This window comes from Sipha flava, unplaced genomic scaffold (genome assembly GCF_003268045.1).
Source record: "Sipha flava isolate LNK unplaced genomic scaffold, YSA_version1 174_pilon_pilon, whole genome shotgun sequence".
Taxonomy (NCBI): domain Eukaryota; kingdom Metazoa; phylum Arthropoda; class Insecta; order Hemiptera; family Aphididae; genus Sipha; species Sipha flava.
Genome location: NW_020272000.1, coordinates 1,080,305 through 1,103,528, shown reverse-complemented (window position 1 = coordinate 1,103,528; position 23,224 = coordinate 1,080,305). Strand labels below are relative to the sequence as shown.

Below are 23,224 nucleotides of genomic sequence, written 5' to 3'. Positions count from 1 at the left end.
GACAATCAAACAACATTTATCAGTTTAGGATTTAAAAATTGGAAAAAGGCGACTTCCAGTGATAGTGGTTTAAAAAAACATGATAAAAGTCAAGACCATAAAAATTGTTATGTAATGTGGGTGTCTTATAAAAACATGAAAACCAAAAGTATTCCATCCGTTTCTATTCAAATTAATGAGGGTCATTTGAAACTTATGAAAGAAAATAGAAAATACATTAAACGCATTGCTAGCGTTTTATTATATACCGGAACACAGTGTATAGCACAACGTGGTGATGACGAAAACGTAAAAAGCTTAAACCGTGGTAATTTTTTGGAACTTCTTCATTTAATAGATGAACAGTGTGAAGTTGTAGGCCAAGATGTTCCCCAAAATGCCAAATATACCAATCCTCAAATCCAAAATGAAATGATCAGTATTTTCAATCAAATAATTTTGGAAAAAATTAGCTTTGAACTACAAAGTTGTAATTATTTTGCTCTTATAGTTGACGAAACGAAAGATATAAGCAAGACAGAACAGTTATCAGTAGTAGTACGTTATTATATTCAAGGTTAAATACATGAAAGGTTCATGGGCTTTAAACCTGCTAAACAATTAAATGCGTCTTCCTTATTAAATTATATAAAAGAAATACTACAAAAATGTTCAGTAGATCTACAAAAATGTGTGGCACAAACTTACGACGGAGCAGCAGTAATGAGCGGTAGATTAAATGGTATTCAAAAATTATTTCGTGACGAAGTTCCGCAAGCTATATATGTGCATTGTTATAACCAGGGCTCGGGAGTTAAAGCATTTGCTTATTTTTATGGATTAACTTAAAATGTAGCAGAGTGTTATAGAGGTGTATGTCAAGTTATAACACGTATAATTATGAAATTTGAAAGTGCCTTTTTTGTTTTTTTTCAGCGATTTTTCAAAAAAAAGCTTATTTCTAGCTTTTCGGATTATTTTTGCTTATTTGACCAGTTTTTTTTACATTTTTATAGTTTTCTTCTGTAAAGTCGTTTTTGATAGAATTAAAATTTAAAAATAAATCTCATCTTATCTACGTTGTCACATAGTTCGTCGCCGTCCAAGGCATCGGTGTATGGTTAACAAAGATATTCCAATGTTGAAAATAGAACATCAAGAACAAAGATAACAGTTTACATTTTATTTTTCAGAAAAATACCTTAGAAAACCCATAAAATCCTTAAAGTCTTGAAAGTGTAGATTTACTTTGATTTTTTAGTTAGAATTTTATGGTTTTTTTTTTTTTAAATAAATATTTTTGCTTAATTTCAAATTTTTTAAATGCTTATTTTAGTGCTTATAATGATGTTTTTAAGCGCTTTTTTAAGTGTTTATACTTATGATTTTGTTGTTGTTGTTGTTGTGCTATAAGACCCGAGCCTTGGTTATAACCATAAACTAAATTTAGTTGTTGCCGACATATGTAAAAATATTAGTGATGTAAAATTATTTTTTGATTTGGTTGAAGAGATATATGTTTTTGTATCAGGTTCGGCAGTTCATTCGCTTTTTATTGACATTCAAAAAAAAATTAACTTACATTCAGTTGTAGAATTGAAAAAAATCTGTCTAACCAGATGGACAGCACAAGTTTTTGCAACTTTGAGTCTTAAAAAAGTTCTAAGTCCATTATTAATTTTACTCCATAAATTAATTAGCGATAAAGGAGATCGTTCAGTTACCGCTAAAGGTCTTTTACATCAAATAGATTTTATATTTGTATTAAATTTGGTAGTATTTTCTAACATACTAACTATGTTCAAAAAAGTTAGTGATTTTTTACAAGGCGTTATTGCCGAAATGGCAGAAAGTATGGTGTTAATAAAATCGTTAATTATGACGCTTACAAATATGAGAAATAATTCAAATGATTGTCTTAACGAATGTGATGGATCAATTAATTATAAAAAATGTTTCCCAAAAATAAATAAATGAAACCGGTTATGTGAAAAATCGACATCAAAATTGATTTTTTTAAACAACTTGGCCGATCAATTTTGGCCTCGATATGAATAACAATTGGGGTGGACTGGGCCGAAGGGTGAGGGGGCGAACGCCCCCTGGTTTGGTATGATTGCGGCCCCTCACAGGTATATTGGGCCCATGTGTACAACTGTGTAGTGATTAATTTATCAGCAAACTGTGTAATTTTCAAAACACAGATATCTATATTATACTAGATAACGAATTACAGATGTTTTCCATTGAGAGAAGTGAAGCCCGGGGACGCAAGATTATCATACGTCCGCCATGTTTTCGGTTGGCAAAACAATATTACTTTACATTATATAAAATAGTTGAACACACTAAATTATTAAATTAACCATTTTTCATTACGTTTAATCAAAATTAAATTTCATTACAGAATTGATAATATTAATTTAAAATTGCACTATTGATTATATTATACTCGTAATCAATGAGTATACAATAAATAAAATGACTTATTTAAATACACAAAACCAAATCACTATACTTACTATATTTAGTTTTAACTATTATATATATATATATATATATATGTATGTATTAATTAAAATATATAAAATAAATTTTTATGTACTGATATACTGTAGGTTTGTTTTCCAAGTTTGGTTACTAACCTTAGCTCAATTGATTGAAAAGCCTGAATTGGCATGATGTTCGAGGGATTTGCTGGACTCAAGATTGCTATTTCATAAGACCAGACTGGTCTTATGATAGACTTATATATAATAAGTTTGTTTTGGAGTGTTATTTTGGAGTTTAGGAGTGGTCGGAGGAGGTGGAGTCTGTTGTTCGATGATTTTCTTTTTTATTTTTGGTGGGGGCCCCAAGTTAGTTTTTTATCAAGCATTATGCCTAAGTACTTGATTTTAGTTTGGACAGGAATGGGGGCGTTGTTCATAATTAATTGAGGCCACTCACATCGAGATTGTTTTAACGTGAAAGTAACTAGTACAGACTTTTCCGTATTAATTTTTATTTTCCATTTTTTGGCCCATTCTTCAATTTTATTAGCATGATCCTGGAGTTCAGCTGAAGTTAAGATAGGATTTGGACTGGAGGAAAGAATAGCTATGTCATCAGCGTATATTGCTAGAAGGGTGTTACTAGATTGAGGGATGTCTGCTGTGAATACATTATATAGATCAGGGGATAGATCACTACCTTGAGGAACTTTAGCATATATTGGGTGGGTAGATGAAATATCGTTCCCCTGTCGTTCGACAAACGAACGATTTTGTAAGATTTGATAATAAGATAGTAGGGAGCTGGCATGAAAAGTTTTAATTTGTATAATAAGCCATCGTGCCAGACTTTATCGAATGCTTGAGCAATATCTAAAAAAAGTCCGGAACAGTATTCTTTATTTTCGAGAGCAGTTGAGATTTCATCAATAAGACGATGAACTTGATGGATTGTTGAGTGCCTGTTTCGAAAACCAAACTGATTATTCGGTATGATATGATTGTTTTGAAGGATGGGACGTAATCTTTTCAGGAGGGCCTTTTCGAAAAGTTTACCAAGGACTGGAAGTAAACTTATGGGACGGTATAACGAAGATAAGTGTTTAGGTTTATTTGGTTTGTGTACAAGTATAATGACTGCAAATTTCCAGATTTTAGAGAAGTGGGAAAATCTTAGAATAAAATAATTTTAATATAATAAAATATAAGGCCGGCCGCACACCAAAAGAGCAAAACTGCTTTAGTCATCGTTAGTCATTTTTGTCTAAAAACAACTAAAAACAGTTTGTTTTGGTCGGTCGTACACCAAAAAAGCAAAACTGTGTAAGTCATCGTTAGCCGTAAAATTGTAGTATAGTATTTCAGTCACCAACATGTCTTTCGACGAAGAAGAAGTTATTGTTCCTATTTTGTGGTCTTTGTTGTTAAATATCGAAGAGGATGAAAAACAAAAAAGAATGTGGGTTCATCCTTTAAATAAAAAACGTACAACAAATAATTTAATCAAATGTTTTTTACGTGAATTACGTAATGATGATTTAAAATTTAAAAATTTATATAGGTATACAAAATGTATAATGTATAAAAAAATTTGAAAATATATATATTAATATATAATATAATATATAAAATATATATATATAATATATAAAAACAGTGATCATATATTATTATTAATTATGAATTGTAATTAATTATATTAATGAACGATCGTTCTGCAACGTCAGTGGTATCCAACTAGTTAACCATCTGATACCGGTCAAACTGGCGGTTTGACTAATAAAAATTGTTTTGTTTTGACTGACGGAATAGAGCATGTTCTATTTCGATAAAACACGATTAGTCATGACTAGAATTGACTGAAGAGTAAAAATGTTTTGTTTTGACTATGACTTATCAGTGTGCGGGTTTCACTGAATTACATGTGTTCTATTTTTAATTAGTCATAATAAAGCTGCCTCAGTCTGCTTTAAGCAGTTTTGCTCTTTTGGTGTGCGGCCGGCCTTAGTGAAATTTTACAGTTGAATCGGTCATTTCAAAAACGACAAGTCATAAAATTTAAACCACAAAAAACTTAATTACTCAAGAAATTCAACTTATTTTGCAGTGATTCTATAGTCAATAATTGTATTGAATATGAGTCTGATATAGGTAGTTTTTACACAGCATACGTAACTATGTATATAATTATCAAATTTGACAAAAAGTTATTTTTAAATAATTGATGATGACTTGTGTCGTTTTTGAAATGATCGATTCAATTACAATTTACCAGACAATAATTTATATTATTATTAGAGTTAATTATGATTTATGATTACTTGCCACTTGGATTTATTTTTATTACATATAGTATATATAGAAAATATGAAATAGGAATAGAGTTAAAACATTTTAAAAGTTACTACATTTAAAATCACTTATTTTTTAGTATAGACAATATATACATAATAATATTGTAGTCGTCATTTCATGTAAAATTTTTATAATAATAATAATATTATTTATGCCATTTTAAAAAAAATGTTATGCATTATAATTTAAATAAATTATACAAATGAAAAAATGATTGTCTCCGAAAGTCTAGACTTGTGAAGGAGACAACAGTAACTGTTTTAAACAAGAACTGTTCTTGTTTAAAATTATATGTAAAATTATTACTACGTAAAAAGCTAAAAGCTAATCCCTGATAAGTAAACCACGATTAAAACGTGAATCTAATAATTCAAGTAACAAATGGTCATGGTAAAATGAAATTAATTGTTGCTGCATTCGTATTTCGAAAAAAACGTTATCTCTTAAAATCTTTTGGTACAACATGCCTGAAAATGTAAATGAGAACGATAAATGAAATATTTAGTAAATCAAGCAATATTATAAATGCATAAAACTGAATCCTCATCAAAATGTGGCGATGATAATGTAAGAATAATGTTGTAAATTGGAATTAAAAAATGAATAACTGTAGTTTGAAATGTTCACGTAGTTATTAGCTGCTTTAGTATTAATACTTAGTACAAAATAATATTTCAATTGGCATCGCAAAAATCGTTACCAAATCGTAATAAAAAATACCTTATACCTACAACAATATTGTATATTGCAGTATACCAACTATCTAAAACACTAACTTAATCTTCAAAAAAAATATATATATTCCACCCGATATTTTGTGGGGATATGGATACCTATAAAATTATAAGCATAATTTACGTACCTTTGGGTGACCACACGACGAAATAACAGTAAGATCTTTGTGTTATATGTAGTTGTCCTTGTATTTGATAATAATAATTATTTGTTTTTAAACTTAATTTTCCATCAATGACTGTCGCAAATTTCAATTTTACACATTGCATAGCATCTTCAGATGTGAGATCTTTAATGTTGTATGGACATTTAATTTCTACGATACCATCGTCTTCGATTAACCCATCAGGACTTGCCGCCAAAAAATTATATGTTTTATCAGCAAACAAACCAGCCGGTTTGATTTTTAATTGTATCACTTTTTCGAAGGAAATTCTTGCTATAGGTTCATTTTCGATGGCATAGTTAGTCGACAAACTACCGGAAAGTTTATTATATAATATACTTTTAACAGTATTTTTCCTTGAAGTTATTGCTCGTAGTTTACAAACCTTTCCAAAATTTGAGGCAGTCAGTCGTATACTTCTCTCTACTTTCCATAATTCGCTTTCAGACTGGTTTTTTGTTGATTCTTCTAATGTTTGAATTTCTTCATTGGTCTTTGATACACGCTCTAAAATTTTTAATTTTTTAATATTAAATTCTTTTGGATCCATATCTATCATTTGAGGTTCTTCTTGAATGCATCCATAGTCTCGGTCTAGACCAATATAAACTTTTTTTATAGGCTTACAATTTCCGAACAGTTGTCGTCTTTTTAATTTAGTTTTATTTTTGTTCAACCATTGTTCTATAAAACGTTTAGTAAATATACCTGGACTTGTTTTTGTAATTTTTTTATGTAATACACTTAAATGCGATGGACCTGCATTTAAGGACGTTAGAGCAATATGACACCGTGTTTGGTAAGATCCTTTTAAAGAAAAATTGATACGCTTTCCTCCCACGTATTTGGCGACTACGCTATTATAATTTTCGACACAGTTATTATTAACATTGTGAATTAAGCTTGAAGAATGGTGTGCCAATAAATTTCTTGCAGCTAAAATGTCATTCCAAAGACCAGATTCTTCCAAGTCGGGCACTAAATTAATTTCACCGTTTTTTGGACGACCATCACAAAAATACTTATCACAATGTGTATGGTATCCAAATATATGGTAAGGTCCATTCAAAATATCAGATTTTAAAATTTTCACTTTTTCGGTAGTACTTATTTTCATTTTATTACGAAAATGTATGGCTTCAGTAACAGCATATCAAAGACGAAGTACATTATTTTTTAAAAAAGATCTTTGAAAACCTGGAACAATATTCCCATTTGTACATTTGCGTCGACTAGCTATATCACGAAGTCTGTTTATATAATTTCTAAGCAAACGATTTGTACATTCTATTTTCTTTACATTCCTATCCGGTCCATATGGTTTAGTTAAACTCAAGTTCTTCATCACACTACTATCACCGTCTCCGATTAACTTATCATAAATTAAGTTATGCATTGGAATACTCTCCTTGAATCCTTCAACTATTATACTTGATTCCATAGAAGTAGAGGTACTATCCCAATTCTTATAACACACGTGAGATCTGGTTGGTTCATTTTGTTGGGAAGCTCGATGGCAAATAATACAATATTTATTTTTAACGCCAACAAATAAACATTTTTTCATATTCCATCCAAATATGGAAGCGACACCAGATAAAGCGTTATAATTACATTTATATGATCTCTTGGACCATGCCCCATCTGCAATTACGGTTATCAAGGGACGTCCTTGTTCATCTACGTCTCCGTTTTCAATTGCAATTTTTGATTCCTCTTGTCCAGCCTTTTTCATCTCATCCAAACTTATACTAAATATATTTTGACTAACTTGTTTGTGAATATTTTGATAAGTTGGAAATTACATACAATACATATCAAGTATACCACAGAACTCTTCCAATTGGGAATATCCTTGTCCTGTGTTTAATATCGCAGTTGTAACCGCTGTATTTATAGTGAAACCTTTTCGTTCAGGATCTTCTGAATAAATATTTTCTATCGTACCACACATGTTACATTGTAAAACAAATGTGCTAAAAAATCCATTTTTTTTTTCATTTATAATTTTTAAGTTAGAAAAAGAACATTCAAATTTATTGTGTCGAATACTTTGAATTGCCTTGAATAAATATGCTATGTCAACCATCCTTCTGCCTTGCAATATATATCTATTAAAAAATGATCCCCATTATACAAAAGTTACGCATACGCCACTGAAGAGGACCATTAATGGCCGGCAATATAATATTTTAAAAAAATGTAAAATAAAATATATTTTCAGAGGTTAATTATTTTTTAATTATAACAAAATATAGAAATCAATTTATAAAAACTAAACAAATTTTATTTATTTTCAAATAAACATTAATTACTTACTCTTCTGCGTTTTTTTCACGTATATCTGATACTACTAATCTGTACGTAGGACAAAATATATTATTGTTTATAATATGTGTCATGTTTGCATCATTCGTATTTCTTAAAAATAATAATAGAAAATTAAAAATAAATAATTATAATAGAACAATAATTTACAAACTACCTGCTATCAGACGAATCATTGTTTCCGTCATTATTTTCATTTGAAGTATTAGAATGATCCAATATCTATTGCAACAACAATGAATAATACACCTTAATACTACAGGTACCTTTGTTGGTAATGTAAAATATATTATGTTCAAAGCGGATAATAACAGCTATTTTGTACGGCGTATGCTAATTATTACAAACAATTTTGTAAATTGAAATAAATGCTTATGTCGTATAGCCGTAAAAAATCGCCTCTGATTAGAATATTAATTCTACTATATTACAAGGTATTATTTTAATTTATTATAAAGAATAAACTCATAAATACCTTAATATCGTCGTTCTCTAAGGTTCTATTAATTTTTGAATGTATATTTTTCAAATTATGCCGTAGTTTTTTCCGTGGCGCAGATAATTTTGGACGAGTTTTTTTACTAAATCGTTCATGATTCATGATATATTATTATTTGCAATTATTGCATATAATGAACACAAAGTTAGTGAAACGTCACTAAATACAAACTGATGGTAACAACTTACATATTTCCATTGATACTATAAATAATGTGCGTAATAGTATTTATATTCAATACTATTACTATATTTAATAATATTATGTGTGAAATATAAAATTAGAATTTTGAAGAAATTCAAACTCGATAACAATAGATTTCTTATCGCACGGATACGGGCGAACGGGACTATGTTTCATAGCACATGTACGCGCAAGCACAAGTCAATATGTGCACTCTCGAAAAATATTTTTGTACACTCGCGACAATGAATAATGTTAATAAGCTGGCGAAAAAATAACATACTTCTAGTAATCCAATTTTAATTTTGAAAAATTATTTGAATTCATCAGCCTCTTTTCTATGATTTCTAGGAAACAGATTTTGGAAATGTTGGATAGTTTACGTGGTACAGTTCCAAATAACTTTACTTACTTTCTCAAAATTAACTTGTACTTTTAAGTGATAACAAGACAAAAAAATAATAAGTTTTTCCTACAGATCATAGAAAAGAAGCTAACAAATTCAAATTATTATTCAAAATTAAAATTGGACTACTAGAAGTATGTTTATTTTTCACCAGCTTATAGGTCTAAATGCATGAAAAATCCAATCATTTGGAGCAGCCTTAAGTAAATATAATAAGTTATTACAGACTGTTGCTGTATAATTATTACACCTTCTATTTTTAAGTTAATAGGCAGTTAGCATAAACAGTGTATTAATTCTATGAATATACGTACAAATATACGACTCTCTTATATTTATCTAAAACATACAACTTTGATATTATTATTATTATTTTTATTAATAATTATACATACAAACTAATGAACTATTGTTAAGAGTTTTTATATGAGGCAATATGTAATATTTACATCAAATTCAATGCAATAACATCCAAACGTATTACTCATTAATAAATAATATTACAAAACATATTTTTTGTGCTTTCCGCTGTCAACGATAATTAACAACATCTATGTTGTTGAAATTTCTTATTAGTCAGTGTATATTTATACATATTTTATATTTATATTTAAGTCAAGTAAAAAAATTCCCTTAAAAATTATTGTCTCGTAAACTGTAACTGTACATTTTCATTTTAGTACTTATCTGAAAAAATGACGCTGAGTTTGTTTCAGTAATAATTTATTTTTTATAATTCCTCCTTGATATTTAATTTGGTAAATTATAATTTCTAAGACGTGACACTGTTGCACTCAATAAAATTACGCTACTAATTAAATATAATTGAATTAACTTATTAAAGAATCGCATTTGTTGAAAAAATATCAAAGTAAAATATGAATTATTTCACTATTTTAAAACAATTAAATTATATTATTTGTTACTGTAGCCAGAATATTTTTTTGGGGAAGGCACTTAATTTTTTTATCAAATTTATGCAATGTTAAAATTGCATAAATTAATTAGAATACTTACTTATCACTTATTACTTTATGGCCCTTTTGTATATAAATCGTTACTACACTTCTACATTTTTTATGACTAATATTATGTTAAAAAACAATGGTTCCCGTACATTTAACATAACAATGTATTAATAATATTGTAACTGTGAACCATAGTGTTAGTATAACTATATAAATATCATTATATCGATAGTATGTTCATAGGCGTGCGCACGGGGTATGCAGGGTATGCCGCTGCATAGTCTGCGGCTTCATGTGAGGGGCACATATTTATTATTAAGTTAAGAAACTTTAAATTTAATTACCGCCACAGGAAATTTAAATCAATTAAAGCTTGATAGTAATGATATTTCAATGTTGAAGGAAAAATTTAATTTGAATACTACATTTGAGTCTGAAATTAAGCTCATTACAAATATGTCTGATAGAACTTCTATTAGAGGGTCATCAACTAAAACAATTGTAGTATGGTTGAATTGATTATCAGAAAACGACCGGAAAACAATATTTTCAAACTTCAATAAAGCTTTAACACAATTTGCAACAATATCTGTGACAAGCTACTCGTGTGAGAGGGACATTTCCAAATTGTCTATTGTAAAGTCTAAACTTAGAAACACTATGTTACAAGAACGTCTTGATTCACTGATGTTAATATTTATCGAGCAAAAGATGGCATCAGAAATCAATATTGAAGATGTAATAGATGAATTCAAAGCATGTGTGCCGATAAAAAAGAAGACTTGAACTTTAGATTTTAAGTACTCTCCATAAAATAACAACATTATAAATATGTTAAAATTATTCAAAAGCATTCAATATAGTAATACTTGATCTTAAATAATAAATTTTTTTTTAATAAATATAAATCAAATTTCAAACTACTTATTTCTACAGTGCATTGTTTAATATTCTACTGTAAAACTATGTGTGATTTTAGATTCTAAGGGAAGTAAAGAAGCTAAGTAGTATATATGCAAAAACTTAGATTGTGACTTGAATCTTATATGCGTTAAAAAAAAAATGCAAATACATTAAGGGAAGATTAGAAAATTTATTTGTGGGGGCCTCATATTTCTTATTGCATAACCTGCGAATAAAGTCTGCGCACGCCTATGAGTATGTTTCGTAAACAAAACATTTTGTTTTTTGTGGAAATATTAGGTGCTATATTTACTATCAAGAATACAGAATATAAAATAGTATAACTATTAAGTAGGTAATAAATGTAATTTATAAGAAATATTACAGTACAAATTATAAAACAAAATAACACTTGATACGGATGATACCATAACAAATCACAAAAAAATGTTAAGGGCAATTTCAATATCCTTAATTTAAAACAGTACCTAATATGTTACATGTAGTACTCAGTAGTAAGTTAAATATTGCTGTAAATAGTAAATCTTTAATGTGTTAGATTGTATCCTTACTTAATTTATATAAATATTGTCCTATAAAAGTAATACATTATAATAAATACTCAATAGTTGAATATTTATTTATTATTTTCGATTCATAATTATTGTGAATCAAACATTATTCTCACCTGTTAATCATTTGTGATGGGATCGCCTGAACAAACCAAATCATGAACTGACTCATTATTTTCAACTACATTTGCACTTTATTTTGTTTGCTATAAAATAAGAACATATTTGGGAAATTTAAATCAAAAGTCTAATGTAGTTATGTTGTTAATTTCATAAATTATTATTATTAAATATTTTATAATTATTATTTATTATATTACAATTTCGTTAGAAATTAAAAAAACAGTTATAAATAACCTTAATACGGAAAGTTGTCACTAATGGGGCAAAGACCTGGACATTAAGAAAGAATGAGGATAGAAAACTTAAGGTCTTTGAAAGGAACATTCTAAGGAAAATGTTTGGACCAGTGAAAGACAGAGAAACAGGTAAATGGAGAATAAGAAAAAATAATGAATTGGAAAGTTTATTTAAAAAAGAAAACATAGTAACTACAATTAGAAACAAAAGATTGAAGTGGGTCGGACACGCTAGACGAAGCCAAAGCAACATAATAAGAATAACTATGGATGAGAACCCATTTGGAAAAAGACCACTAGGGAGACCTCGATTATGGTGGGAAGATATGATAAAAAAATATGTGTTAACACTAAATGGAGAACCGTAATAGAAAGCACGAGCTTTGGATAGAGATGGCTGGAGAATTGGATGAGTGACGAGATAGTCTTAATGGCCGAAAACCCCCAAAAAAGAAAAAGAAGAAAATATTACAATTTCATTCCATTTCCTCAAAAGCTGTATTATGTTTAATACTACTTCCACGTGCCCCAATTGCCCCTTCACGACTACCTACAGCATTTATATAGATAGCTGTTATTAAGACGTTTTTCTTTATTTACAGTACATTAAATTTTAATAAACGTCGAAAAGAAACTTTTGTACTTTTATTTTATTAAAATGCATATTCACGATCTATACAACAAATAGTTAATAAAAGTAAATTTGATAATATAAAACATGACATGTATATCTTGAGGGGGGGAAAACCGTCCACAACAGTACCTCCAAATTAGTTTGATAGGTTCATATTATAGGGACCGTTTTTTTTTTTATTTTATTTTTTTTTTTTTTTTTTTGTGTGTGTTAGGCAAGGGCGTCTCTTGGACATTTTCTTTTTAACCTCCTTGGAGGGTTGTTGAGGATAGTTATAGAGGACATGCGATAAATAAGAGGGTTTTGATTTAAGTGCAGTTTGGAATGAAACTTTTTATAGTAACGAGTTGCTAATTCGTTGACTGTTGGGATTTGTAGATCCTTATGTAGTGTGTCGTTGGTCATATACCAAAGGGCACCAGTTATTTGTCTAAGACATATGGACTGGAAAGCTTGTATGAGTCTTATATTAGATGGTTTGGCTTGGTCCCAGATTTGGATATCATATGACCAAAGGGGGTAATAATCGTCTTATATATTAATATTTTGTTTTGTAAACTCATAGAAGGAAATAATAATGGACGAAGGAGATGTAGGCGTGTATTAGATTGTTTTCTTTTTTGTTTAGTATGATGGGCCCAGGTAAGTCTTTTATCTAAATGAACTCCTAGGTATTTGGTTATATTTTTGATAGGAATTTGTACATTATTTAGTGATAGTTGAGGACATTCTTTTTTACTAAGAGAAAAATTTATTTGAACTGATTTTTTTTTCATTAGTTTTCATTTTTCATTTTTTAGTCCATTTGGAAATTTGATTTAAATGGAATTGTATATCATGAATGGCTATGTTTGAGTTTTTTTTGATGCTAGTATGGCGGTATCATCTGCATATGTTGCTAGAATTGTATGGTTTGTTTTCGGTATATCTGATGTATATGTATCGTAGAGTTAGATAGGTCACTTCCCTGTAGTACTCCCGCTTTAATTTTATGGTAAAGAGAATAAGAATTGTTATGTTTAACAGTGAAATATCGGTTTTCTAGGTAAAATTTTAAAATGAGGAAATATGGAGCAGGTAGGTTTATACAGTAATCCGTCATGCCAAACACGATCGAACGCTTGCGCGATATCAAGAAATACACATGGGCAGTGTTCTTTTTTTTTCTAATGATGATGATATTTTATCGATAATTCTATCTATTTGGTGGATTGTTGAATGATATGATCGGAATCCAAATTGAGTATTCGGTATGATATTCTTTTCTTTAATAATAGGGGTTATTCTTTTAAGGAGTAGTTTTTCGAAAAGTTTCCCTAACATCGGTAATAAACTTATCGGGTGGTATGAAGTTACTAAATGCTTTGGTTTTCCTGGCTTAGCAATTAATATTTTTGTTGAGAATTTCCATATCGAGGGAATGTATGACAACCTGAGCATTGCATTGTTTATATGAATGAGAAGAAGTATGGTTTTGTTTGTTAGTTTTTTGAGAATTTTGTTATTAATTAGATCGTACCTGGAAATTTGTTGTTGCATAGTTTAGCAATATTTGATTTTATTTCTTGTGGTGTAATTGGTTTATCTGGCAGTGACATAGGTAGTAGACTGTTAAGAAAAGTTTGAACATTTTTTAAGTGTGTCATTATGTTAGCATTTGTATCTGAGTGGGGTTGGAAAGTTTCTGATAGGTGGATACCGAATAAATTTGCTTTTTCACTATCGGTTATGGCTAAAGTGTTGTTAGGATTTGTTAAAGGGGGACTAAGTCTTTTTTTTTAGTTCTATTTTTTATTTAGTTCCATAAGGAACCATTGACTGATGTGATTGATGATAAGAATGAATGAAAATGACTGTTTTATGTTTGTAGTTTTTTTTTTCAATTTGTTTGTTAGTTTGTTAAATTCGTGTTTGTGGACTGGATAATGTGTTCGTTGCCAATTTTTTCTTGCTTGACGTTTTTTATTAATCAATTCTTTTAAATTATGGGGTAAATAAGTATATTGATGTGATTTTATTGGTATATTTAAATTTGGTGGTAAAGAGGTTGAATCTGTTATCGTTTCTTGGATAGTTGTAATGAGAAATTGTGAAGCGCTGTTTATGTCCTCACAAGATTTTAATCGGATATTTAATGAAATGTGTTCGTCCAATTTTTTTTTTAAATAAATTGAAATTAATTTGTCTAGAGTGTAAAGTGTTGTTAATGTTTTCAGGTTTGCCACCTAGGTGGAGTAGAAAGCGTTGTAAAAAGTTTGGCCTCTAGGATTAGTTGATCTACAACCAAATGCGATATGCTTTGCATTAAAATCACCGCCGATAATGAATGCATTTTTTAATGTTCTTAGGAATGTTTGGAGTCGGGGAGGTGAGATTTTTTGATTAGGGGGGCAGTAAACTGATGATATTGTAATGGGGATATGGTTAAGTACCTACTATTTGAATATTTGTGACTTGTAAATAGGTCTTTTGGTATGTCTGTAATGCATAATGTAATAACATGGAGGATGTTAAGATCGCGGTACCGGCATGTGCAGTATCATCGAGGTGATCTGTTCGATGTGCTGTATAATCTGGTATGTTAAAATGTTTCTTTGGTGTTAGGTGAGTTTCTGTAATTAGAGCGATATTTATTTTTTTTGTCGTAGAGTAAGTGTTGAAGTTCATTTTTATTGTAAGTTATTCCATTTGCGTTCCAAAGTAGTATTGATAAAAAAGGAGTTTGATTGTTAACATTAGACATTTTTTACTATTAATTTGTCGATGACTGTTGTTAAAAGTGAAATAAGTGGGTTAATGAGGGATTTGAATTCGTTTAAAAAGGAGGTTAGTTGGGTAGTCATGTTTTCGTTTTGTTGGTTTTGGTGTTCGTTATTTGTGTGTATCGAGTTTTGTTTTGTAGAGTGGCCTGAGAATAGGTTTGGCTGTTATTTGAATTATTTGGGTGTAAGGTACTATTGAGAATTGGCTTGTACAAAATTGGGTTTATAAAATTTGTGTTTTATTCGGTTATGTTTGTGTTGTTTTTACTTGGTAGTTGTTCTTTTCGAAGTTGTTGCAGATTTTTGAAAACAAGACATCCGCGATAATTTGCTGGGTGATTTCCATTACATAATGCACCTTTGGCAGGGAGCTCTCGACTTTTGGTGCATGTGTCAGTTCTGTGGTTTTCACCGCAACGGACACATCTCGGATGGTTGTTGCAGTAAGTTCTGGTGTGATCGTAGTTATGGAAATTTAAGCATTGTGGTGCTAGTTTGTTGATTCGAGGTGCTTCGATTTTAACTTTGGTATGACATAGAGTTTTGAGCTCGAATATGTTTTTATTGTTTAGTGCTGGTTCTAGATCTACAAAAAAGAGAGGTAGATGTATAATTGAGACTCTATGAAGAGCGTTTATGTCATTTCTCGCTTGAAATCCTTCTTTTTCAAGTTCTTCTTTTATGTAATCGGGATCAGTAGTAGGATGTAAATTTCTGATTACAATCCGGTACGGTTTGTTTTCTTTAAATTGATAAGTGAAAAATTCTACTTTTGATTCTTTTAGGTATCTAATTATAGTTCTGTATTCATTTGATGAGGTAGTGTTAAGTTTAAGAGACTCGGTAGATCTTTTGCAAGTAAAATCGTCGGTCGGTTCGACTATATTTTTTATTTTTTTCGCAAAAAACTTGATAACTTTGGACTTTTATTTTAATAAATATTGGTGGAGGTAATTTGGATACGATTTCATTTATTTCGTTATTTTCCATATCCGTGTCTTTATTTTGCGGTAGGACACTAAATTTATTACGGGAGGAAAATTGCGTGCTCGTCGTAGTTTTGATTGTTTTTGATAACGGACTTTGTTTTTCGGAGTTTAAACGTTTTTGAAATTTAGGAGAAACGACCTCTATCCAGTCGTAATTCAAAACATCATTATTATCGTAGTAGGATAACTGACTATTGTGTGTGTTTTTTCTTTGCACGGTGTTTTGATTAATAATTTTAATTGGGGAGATAGTTTTAGTTATTTTAGTATTCATTTTAATTAGGTTGTTACGTAAATGAAAGATACGCGGTTGGGAAGACGGTTGTATTTACGTATAGGGTACGTATTTAGGGTTTTTTTGACCCCAGACGGACAGTGATTTTCTTTTTCTAAAGAACACTTAAAAATTATTGTTTTTTTGACACTTTTCATAACAAAAACGGTTAAGTATTTAGTTTGATTTTTAATAAAATAGTAACTAACGATTAATTTACATGCACACATATTACGAGTGCGGAATATCGAATGACTTTTGTACTTAAAATTCAAAATTTGAATTGACCTAAAAAACACACTGGTAACGGTCGAATATGGGACCTACATCATAAATGTAAAATACAAATAATTTTAACTAATATTTTTTTTATTCCACTTCTCAGTGTCGTCAATAAATGTATTGTTCCAGTCCATATTGTTATGAAATGTCTTTTTCATATCGATCAAAAAGTTATCAAAAATAGTTTTTCGATTTTGATACGATCTTCACTACTCCCCTTGGAGTTGTCTATCTAGTAAAGGAGACACCCCATTCTTTTTAATGTTATATTTGGATTTTGTAACTCTCCATAAGCCTTCAATTTGTTGAGTGTGTACTCTTGTTTACGGGTCAATAAAAATTCTAAATGGTTAACTGTTTGATGAATATATCCATGATGATTTAAAGTTGAGTATGCTCTCTATTGGTCACTATAAATTATCGTTCCAGTTTTTATTTCATTTTTAATAGAGTTTCTCGGTCCCAAAATACACAAATAATATTCCCATAATAGAATAAAAGGCCCATGACGACATTAACCACAGTAACGAAACAAGTAGATCAACACAATCTTATCGGTAGGGTCGAGTAACATTTGTATGTCGCATATTGGACCATTACTAACACACTATTATAGACGATAGATGAGTACTTAACAATTAAAATATTTGACTAGTTCATTTTATGGGTATCACGTCAATTGTTCACGTAACAACTATTTGCCGAAAAATTATTCGAATTCAACAATTGTTCGCAAAAAAATAGTTTACACGTATAAATATTCTCATTTTTTATTTTTATTTCTAATTTCCTTTGTAAAAATGATCAAAAGCATAAGAAAGACTATATATCATTCATCAGGTTAAAAATAGTACCATACGATAGCGCTTTGACGCTGTACTACAAAAACTTACTCTGCAAAAATATATACTTCTGTAAAAAATATTGTAATGGTACCTAAATGATAAAATTAATATGATGGATATGATAATACTATTTGGAAGTGAAACAAAGATTATATTCTAATTAATGTAAAAGAAAATATCGAGAAAATTTGAATACGAAACAAAGCAATATATTAGACAAAAGTATCTCAATTTGATAACATTACTATTAATGATGTTTGATTCGTTCGGTAAAATATGCATAACACACGTGGAAACCTATTACAGATACCTTTGGTTAAGTACATAATGGTAAAAATTACATTAAAAGAATGTACGACATGAAACTAAATACATAAAGTAAACTTTAATTTTTACCAAGTACCTTTAAGAGGAAAAAATTACATGTACTATTAGTAGTGCCAAATATCGGGTGCCAGTTAAAATCGCGAAATATTTTAACAGCGAAAACATTAATAACGAAAAGTAAGAAATTATTTTCGTTAGTGGATATACCTTAATAATTAATGAGTAATAATAAACATTAAAATAACTTTAAAATCAAAATACTATATAATTTAACGATTTCTTCGGTTTTTAAATTAAAGCGTGTTTTACATAGGATTTCATTATACCTCCAATAAATGTTAGATTTATATTTTTTATCAAATCTATACAAATAACCATTATATTTTAATAAATTTTTGTTTTTTTTGACTTTGAATAAACTCCATTACGAATGCATTACGTATGAATATGACAACGGACAACTCGATAATGGTTATAGGTTATAAGACTTAAAGTACAAAATGACATTGATTATCTAGATATCATTATTATTATTTACAATATGATAAAGCTTGACAGTGGTTAGGTTTAACCACGGCTTATCTTTATAACGTGATCCAAGACGCAAAAGTACAAAATTACATTATTCATTATCTAGTATTATTATAAAGGTATACCCGCTGTTAAATCATTTCGCGATTTTCACATGGACTCCCAAATACCATCGCCTAATTTTTTGTTTGTATTTAAGTTTTAAAGTTTAAATACAATATAAATGATCAATGTCAAAAGCTATGATCATCATTAAGTTAAGTTTAACGAAATTGGGTCAACTAGAAGATAATTAACTTTGGGTTGTTAGAACTTCTAATCACTGTATTAACACAATATATGTATAATTAGGTATAGTAAAAACTTTTTAACGTGATATTTAATTACATAAAATTAGTACCCATTATCTCAAATCATTTAAACCGAATTTACCTCATTGAATATCAACCTACTTATTGACATTTATAATATAATATAATATAATATAATATAATATATATATATATATACTTTACATTACTTATATTTGAATAAAAAACTACTTTTTATTACAATTACAATAATTTACATAAGAGAAATTTTGATATTTAAAAAATAAAGTATGTATTGTGGTGATACAGTAGAATATGATAATGTTTTAATAACATAATGTATTATACATTATACATAATATCCTTTGCTTTCGATCATTTTAGATACGATCAAAGAATATTCAACACTTAATATATTTAACTATTTTTTAAATTTTTTTTTTTATAAATACTTGTACTTAAATAGAAATGTTATAATAGCAGAAGAGTATTTGGGGGTGTTAAACCTCCTCAAAGAATAAGTAAACTTTGATGAAAATATGCTTGATACAAGTTTTTTAAATCATTGTCATTGTCCTTATATTATAAGAATATATTTCTTCTACTCTTACTATTGGAAAATTATTAATGGCTTTGTTTTTATGGATTTAATCATTTTTTATTTAATTTTTAAGATACCTATAAACCAATATAAATTCTATAAAAACTAGGCATATTTTATTTTTTATCATGACAAAATATTATTATTTTAAATTATAAATTAAATATTATAAAATTTTAAAAATATTGTATCACATATAAATAATATATTGGGATACCTTCAATTATACTTTATCAAAATACTCAAATAAAAATTATTGAATTTTTTTTATTTTATTATTTTTTTCAAACATGACCAAGACTTAATTTATATCTATAACTTATATAAACATAGATGAAAACACAAGAAGAAAGTAGAAAAATAATTTAATATTTAATCTCATATGATAATGGAATAAGTCAGTACAAAATTATAGCAGACTTAAATAAAAATATTCATTTTATAATAATAATTAATAACAAATAAATGAATGCCCAATTTTACAAAATAATGAATTTAAAACTGTTTAATGACTGCTAACAACATTTTGTTCAAAATGAGATACAATTTAACAGAAATAAAAAAATTATTGAGTTTATGAACTTAAGTATCAGTAAAGGACATAAAATCAAGGCTAAAATGTACATTAATAAGATGGTAACCATACAGCCCCAATAGCATTTAAATAAAAAATGCTGAACACTACTTAGCTTCATGGTAATATGACAGTCTTTCCATATGTAACAGTTTTTGCAACAGAGGTATTAGAACTAAAATATTGAAAGATACCAAGTAAAATGTGATATACTTATAAGTAATATCTAATACAGGAATATGTCTCTTCAGCACATCATCCATAATTTGAATACCACTTTTTAATAAAATTACATCTACAACACATAATGCATACTTAATAATTAAGAAAAGCAAGACTATGCACACATAGCCCAAACCACTTCTGATCACAATCACACCTAAAAAAAAAAAAAACAAAAAAAATTAAACACAGTTATTAATTTTCAACTAAACACACATAAAAGGAATTTAATTCAGTAATTTGCGAACATGCTGTTCATCATAGGTGTACCATAAAAATAAACACATTTTCTATTTCCAACATACTAATCAACCTAGTGATTGATAACTATCTTAAAATTATAAATGTTTCCAACATTCTTAACTCTTTGCCCTCAAGTTCTATAAAAACATATGATTTTTTTTTTTTTTATTTTATATTAATAAATCCAGAAAGATAACTTGAAAAAATGAGAAAGTCAATTCCAAGTAGATTTTACTGCAAATTCAGATAGATTTTAAAAATGTTATCATAACTAGACCCTACTAGATTGTTTGTTGAAAATGTCTCCTATATTATAACAAAGATTCTAAATCATGATTTATATTGTAACAATTCACTTTAAAAAAAATAATAAGTAAAAATTATCTAATCATATAATTTATACAAATATTAATATTTTAAGGAAAAAAATTTATTGTAAAATGCTTATATATAAATATATATTTTTTTTTGTACTTATTAATAGTTACTTACTTAGTATAATTGTATAATATTAATAGTATAACAAACTTAATAGTTATGCTATAGATAATTCATTATTATTTCAGTTATTTAAATGCTAAAAATAAACTATTTATTTTTATATATATTTACCTATCTCATATAACGTAGGCCAATTAATAGAGTTATTTATTGGATTAATAACACGAAAATCATCCTGCAAACCTAATGTGACCATCAACCATCCTCCAGTTAATATACCCGCACAAGTTCCAACAATCATAGTTGTATCACCTCTAAAAACAAAAATTATTTTTATATAAATATACTAAAAATATTATATTTTAATGGTGAAACATCCATATTACAAATGTTCATATAATTAACCATATTTTTTACATATATTTGGAGATTATTATTTTCTTGTAAGTTTATTTTACACTTATTCTATTTTAGTTCTTTTTTTAGTAACTATCAAACAAATAATAATAGTTAATCCATTATTTCCAATATTTTACACTTAATACTATCATCAGTTTCTGACATAAAAGTTAAATTTACAATAAATAAACAACAAATACCAATTATAAATAATTTCAAAACATTATTTTTTATTATGTTAAATTGAAAAAATGTTTAACCATAAAGATAAAATTTTAAATGTAAATAACTTACTAAGTTCTACACATTTATTTTTTACTAGGGTATTATATTGATAATAGTAGGCATAGTATTAATTATCAAAATACTTAAATACTTGATATTAAGTTAATTTCTACTTAATACATTTAAGTAATTATAATACTTTAGAGTAATAATTAAAGTGTTTAGTTATAATATGGAAGTTTCACTGATTAATAGTTACAATAATATATTAAATTTAAATATATTAATTTTGTTAATATTCTTTATTATTAGGTAATATTTTTGATTAAACTTAATTTTGCTATTAAATTATAATCTTAAACAAATCAATTTTTTTAAATTAATAATATTTCAAGTCATTTTATGAACATTTTACAATATAATAGTTATAACAATACACATAATCAATACATATATATACATAAAAATATAATTTTTTATAATCAAGTAATATTTTAAATTAAACTTAATGTAAATCAACATTTAAGAAATAGTAAATATTATGTAATATAATATAATTCAATATAAATTTAAAAAGAAAAACTATCATTTACAAAATAAATAAGTTACACTGTTAAAGAGAATGGAATTTAGACATTAGTATTTTAATTAAAAAAAAAAATAGATTTGTTTAAGATTAAAATTGAAAAAATCAAAAATAGTTTATGGATAAAAATCAAATTTTTATAAATTTTTTATAAAAAATTTACTTGGTAGGAGTCCACTGTTCACCAGTTGGATAAATGAGTATTAAAATCACAGTAACAATAAGAAGTAACAATGGTGTCCATTTACTATACATCAGATAACGATCTAAAACATCAGCTAATGGTATAAATGGAATCAACAAAAAAATAGCTAATAATAAACCAGCAACCACATCCTAGAACACAATGGAAAAAAAATACTATTTAAGTAATGGGTATATACAAAATTTTCAAAATAATGTTTAGTGGAATATACGGCGTATATGTAGTATAATATACTAGAAAACACGGTCATAAAATATTAGTCTATGGCAGTGTTTCCCAACCTATGGGTCGCGAACCAAAATTGAGTTGCGAAATATTTTATTGCGACTGACGACCCATAAATAATATATGTACGAAAATAATTTTAGCCGTAAACTTATAAATACCTAAGTGAAGTTTTATTTAATATCTCTACGTTTAATAATAAGGTGATGTTTCACTATTATTGTAGATTCTACAATGTAAAATATAGGACTTTAATATCAATTTATTTTTAATAACGTTAGGACACTATTGAAGTATTTATAATGCCTTAGTAACTTTTGTATTATTTAATTTTATCGGTACATATGCTAATGACTGTCGATGCGGTATCAGTCGATTATTCATACACTTGAGAGATAGTAGTACATCGAGACTAATAGAATAGGTACAAACGAAAATTGTTAGTTTACGATTAGACAATCATTTTTAAATACTCAAATTTTATATATTAAGTTTTACTTTTTTAATGGGTAAGTTTATTATTCGTAAAACTACAGCCGGTACCAGTCAACCAGTTCCATCGAACAATTAAATACTATAATACTATATTATTACTTCTTTTTT

The 23,224-nt window shown here is 27.8% G+C and overlaps 2 protein-coding genes across 2 annotated transcripts in view; one reads left to right on the top strand and one right to left on the bottom strand.

Annotated features, from left to right (window-relative positions):
• Positions 1-23,224, top strand: part of LOC112680126 (DNA polymerase epsilon subunit 3) — a 77,099-nt gene that overhangs the window by 22,451 nt on the left and 31,424 nt on the right. The gene's annotated exons all lie outside the window — the stretch shown is intronic.
• Positions 20,171-23,224, bottom strand: part of LOC112680123 (sphingosine-1-phosphate phosphatase 2-like) — a 6,928-nt gene continuing 3,874 nt past the window's right edge. Inside the window, exons 4-6 of the mRNA XM_025550125.1 lie at positions 22,355-22,527; positions 21,153-21,295; positions 20,171-20,454 (exon numbers count right to left, since the gene is read on the bottom strand). Of these exons, the coding sequence (XP_025405910.1) occupies positions 20,183-20,454; positions 21,153-21,295; positions 22,355-22,527 (588 nt within the window). The 3' untranslated portion in view covers positions 20,171-20,182. The remainder of the gene's footprint in view (positions 20,455-21,152; positions 21,296-22,354; positions 22,528-23,224) is intronic.